The sequence below is a fragment of the Eutrigla gurnardus genome, assembly GCF_963514095.1.
Source record: "Eutrigla gurnardus genome assembly, chromosome: 14".
NCBI classification, from domain to species: Eukaryota; Metazoa; Chordata; class Actinopteri; order Perciformes; family Triglidae; genus Eutrigla; species Eutrigla gurnardus.
Window position 1 is genome coordinate 1,540,943 of NC_139937.1, and position 3,537 is coordinate 1,544,479.

Sequence of the window (3,537 nt, forward strand, 5' to 3'; positions counted from 1 at the left end):
CGAACAGCCAGCCAGCAAGCCCTCCCCTCCACCCTCCTCTCTCTCCTCCACTCTTAATGTATCCACATAGTCTCAAGTTCAGGCTGTGGACGCTGATCTGTGCTTGTCAATACGATTTCTCCTGTTCATTTCCTGCTTGAATGAACCACCTTGTTGCTCAGCGAGTATGTAGTCGGACTGTTGTTCTCATCATGCTGGCATGTGTGTTTCCTCTCTCTCTCTCTCTCTCTCTCTCTCTCTCTCTCTCTCTCTCTGTATTGTTGTGTCCTCAAATTTGACCTCCCTCTTACTCCGTCCACTGTTATTGTCTTTTCTCAAGAGCCTTCCCAATTCTTGTTTTGTCCAATTGACAGAGAGTGGAATGTACCAAAACCAGACCAAAGACACCAACAACAACTGCCACAAAACCCTTCTCTATGATCACAAGGTAAGCTCCATGAATTATGGTTTTAACTGCTGATGTGACATACATTGCCTCTCACAATGTGACTGTACTTATTTGAAAGTTCATGGTTAAAAAAAGATGATTAAATCGGTATCATATCTGTTCCATGTGCTCTTTTTCCCTCTCCAATTCTCTGTCTCCTGTGTGTGTGTGAGTTGTAGGAAAAGCTTATCCAGGCTATTAAAAGAATCAAGCACGAGGTAGATGAGTGCAGGGAAGCAGAGAGGGAGACGTTCGTAGACTCAGTGGAAGTAGAGGTACTGCTGAATTATTCATCCTAATCTTTTTATTCAGAAATACACTCTTTTTCATAAACAGTAATTCCAGTTCAACACAAACTAAATGAGCATATATCCAAAACAGTTCTGCTGAAGCCCGTTTTGGAAAAAAACGTATTACCCATATGGTCACACTAAACTAGCAATCACCACGTAGGCTGCATTGATAATTTTCCATCCTTCAGAGTAGTTTCGATGCCCTGGAACGAGAAATCCGAGCCGAGTTTCAGAACCTCCATCGCTTCCTGGACGAGGAAGAGCATAAGGACCTGGAGCGACTGAGGAGGGAGAGACAGAAACAGCTGAAGCAGCTGAAGGAGAGAGAGAGAAGAATAGCAGAGCAAGGGAGAGATCTGGAGAGAGCCATTACCGTGCTGAATGGCAAACTGGCTGAGGAGGACTCTCCTAAACTGCTCAAAGTGAGGACGCGCCTTTACTGAACTTTCACTGAAGTTTGGCTTCTACTGGGCGGGTGATATACATTTGGTCAGGGTGAGCTGTGAGTGAGTGGGGGGGGGGGGGGGGGCAAACTTCTTTGCACAACAGCGGTGGGTTATCCAGGGCCACTGTAAGCATTCAGCCGGGGACCAAACTTCCCCCCCCCCTCCCCGATTAGACTCCTTTGAGCTGCTGGGAAACAATGTGACTGTGCAGGTTTACATCAAAGGCACCCAGCCCTGCAGTGTAGCCCTGTTAGGTGCTCTGCTCTTCTTCATTGGCACTCGTTTGATCAATTATAGACATTGATTGGCTAAACAGTTGACTTCCCTTGTTTTCCAAAGTCAAAATCAATCTCTCATTTAAAAGTGAGAGGCAACGCATTAGTAAGCGTATAGGACTGTGTCACAGAGACGATGTTGTTGCGGTTGTAAGGTGCTGCACGCTATTCTTCCAACTGACTTTCTTAAAATGTTTCTGCCATTGCAGGAAATTCAAGATCTCATAAAAAGGCAGGTTTTCTCCCACTTCCACGTCTCATTATGCATGCTTCACCATTCCTCTCACTCCTGTACACCAATCCATGTCCATCATCCTCACTGTGGTATTTTGTCCAAGCAGGTCTCAGGTCAGTTTTGTTCCTCCGGCTGAGGTGGACACCGAGGTGCGCTCAGGCCAGTTTGTGGGGCCGATACAGTACAGGATATGGAAGCACATGAAGAGCTGCCTTTACCCAAGTATGTCCACACATTACACATGCAAAACAGCAGCCCAACTCACCATACTTAATCTCTATTTGCCTACAGATATTACACCAATGACCTTTGACCCTGAGACAGCCCATCCTAATCTGTCCCTGTCCCAGTCTTGCAACGCAGTCTGGTTTGAGGAGGATAAGGACACCAAGGACTGCCAGGCCAACCCACGACGCTTCCACTACTATTACTGTGTGCTGGGCCATCAGTGCTTCACCACAGGCCGACACTACTGGGAGGTAGAGGTGGGACTTAAGACGGCGTGGAGGTTGGGCGTGGCACGAGAAGATGTCAGCAGAGGGGAGATGGATGCTACTGGCCCTTCCGGTGGCCTCTGGACCCTGGCCCTGAAGGGCGGATCTGTCCAAGCCTGCACCGACCCAAAGCCCACCAAGGTCATCGTATCTGTCCGACTAGTCCGCATCGGTGTGTTCTTAGACTGTGAGAACGAGGAGGTGTCTTTCTATAATGCTGTTACCATGGCGCCCATCTACACCTTCACTATGGGAACACTTGAGGTTCCTCTGCACCCCTTCTATAACCCATGTGACACAGATGATGGGAAGAACATGGCCGCCATTAAGATCTTTAACCCTTCACTGTGATGAGGAGCTGCAGAGATTCACAACACAAATTGTTGGTTTTATTTTAGTCAAACATGACTTCATGGTTATTGGGAATGATTTTCAAACAATAAAAAAGCCAGACATTTGTTTGCATTTTGTGTTATGTGAAAATGAACGGAATATGTTTGTGTCTGGAACCATCATGTTGGAGAAACGAGTCACCTTCATGGGTTTTGGGATATGTTTCACTTTTCTGATGTTTTAACGGAAACAATTAACACTTATCAATAAATAAACAGAGAGAGAAACTCCACGTGAAATTATTTTAAAGAAAAAACATAACTTACTCTAACCACAACTCTTACTGTGATGACGAGTTGGAGGAAAATAAATGTGGTGAAATATGATGCTTCCAATAAATGGTGAACTGATGTTTTTGTATGAGTCAAGGAACACACGGCACCGGGGGAGTTGTAGTCTGCTGCTGGCCTGCAGCTTCATGGTCCCAGCATCGAGATGTTATAAATACCTCTGTTGTGTCTGCTTATCTAGGATGTGTCTTGGCGAGGTTATGGAAGCTGGGATTAGAGGCACGCAGGGCCTGAGGGCTGAGAACGTGGCTGCCAACACAAATGATGGAGGACATTGAGTGAGACGACTCACTGAGATGGAACAGCTCCAAGACACAACTGCACTTCCACGAGCTGGCAGCTCAGAGAATAGGAAAAACAAAGACAACAGGACGGCAAACGTCTCAATCGCTTGTTTATTCTTAGTATTTCTTTAGACATGAAACAAAGAAAAAAACATTTCTTTACAAAACATCTGTGTGAAGTGTTGTGCAAAAGGGGAGTACAGAGAGAACACATGGGATGTCAGGCCCACATAGGTCACCCCACACCCAGACCAGGACAGCAGACGTAAACAGAGACCGGAGCCGGGCGGCTCACATGGTGCCAGCGGTGTTGGGAGTAGGCAGGTGTGATAACTTCCATCCTAACAGGACTACGCCTGCTTTGAGATGCCGGTCACGCCTAAACCAAATGCTCGTCCTG

At 46.6% G+C, this 3,537-nt stretch overlaps 1 protein-coding gene across 2 annotated transcripts; it reads left to right on the forward strand.

The window, feature by feature from the left end:
• Positions 1-52: 52 nt before the first annotated feature.
• Positions 53-2,570, forward strand: LOC311024467 (zinc-binding protein A33). 2 transcript variants are annotated; one of them, XM_084026883.1, is made up of 7 exons: positions 53-164; positions 354-427; positions 607-702; positions 909-1,142; positions 1,651-1,673; positions 1,783-1,898; positions 1,968-2,570. In XM_084026883.1, the coding sequence occupies exons 2-7, from the start codon at positions 362-364 to the stop codon at positions 2,519-2,521; spliced, it is 1,089 nt and encodes a 362-aa protein (XP_083883009.1). In that variant the 5' UTR covers positions 53-164; positions 354-361; the 3' UTR covers positions 2,522-2,570. The 2 variants fall into 2 exon arrangements, with proteins under 2 accessions (XP_083883009.1, XP_083883010.1); XM_084026884.1 differs by lacking the exon at positions 53-164 and having other exon boundaries at positions 248-427; positions 1,651-1,789.
• The last annotated feature ends 967 nt before the right edge of the window (positions 2,571-3,537 follow it).

Bases quoted from the DNA above. Each gene is read 5' to 3' on its own strand.
- LOC311024467 (XM_084026883.1), top strand. From the start codon at position 362: ATGTACCAAAACCAGACCAAAGACACCAACAACAACTGCCACAAAACC. The intron at 703-908 runs GTACTGCTGAAT...TCCATCCTTCAG, and splicing joins TAGACTCAGTGGAAGTAGAG to AGTAGTTTCGATGCCCTGGA. The intron at 1,143-1,650 runs GTGAGGACGCGC...CTGCCATTGCAG, and splicing joins ACTCTCCTAAACTGCTCAAA to GAAATTCAAGATCTCATAAA.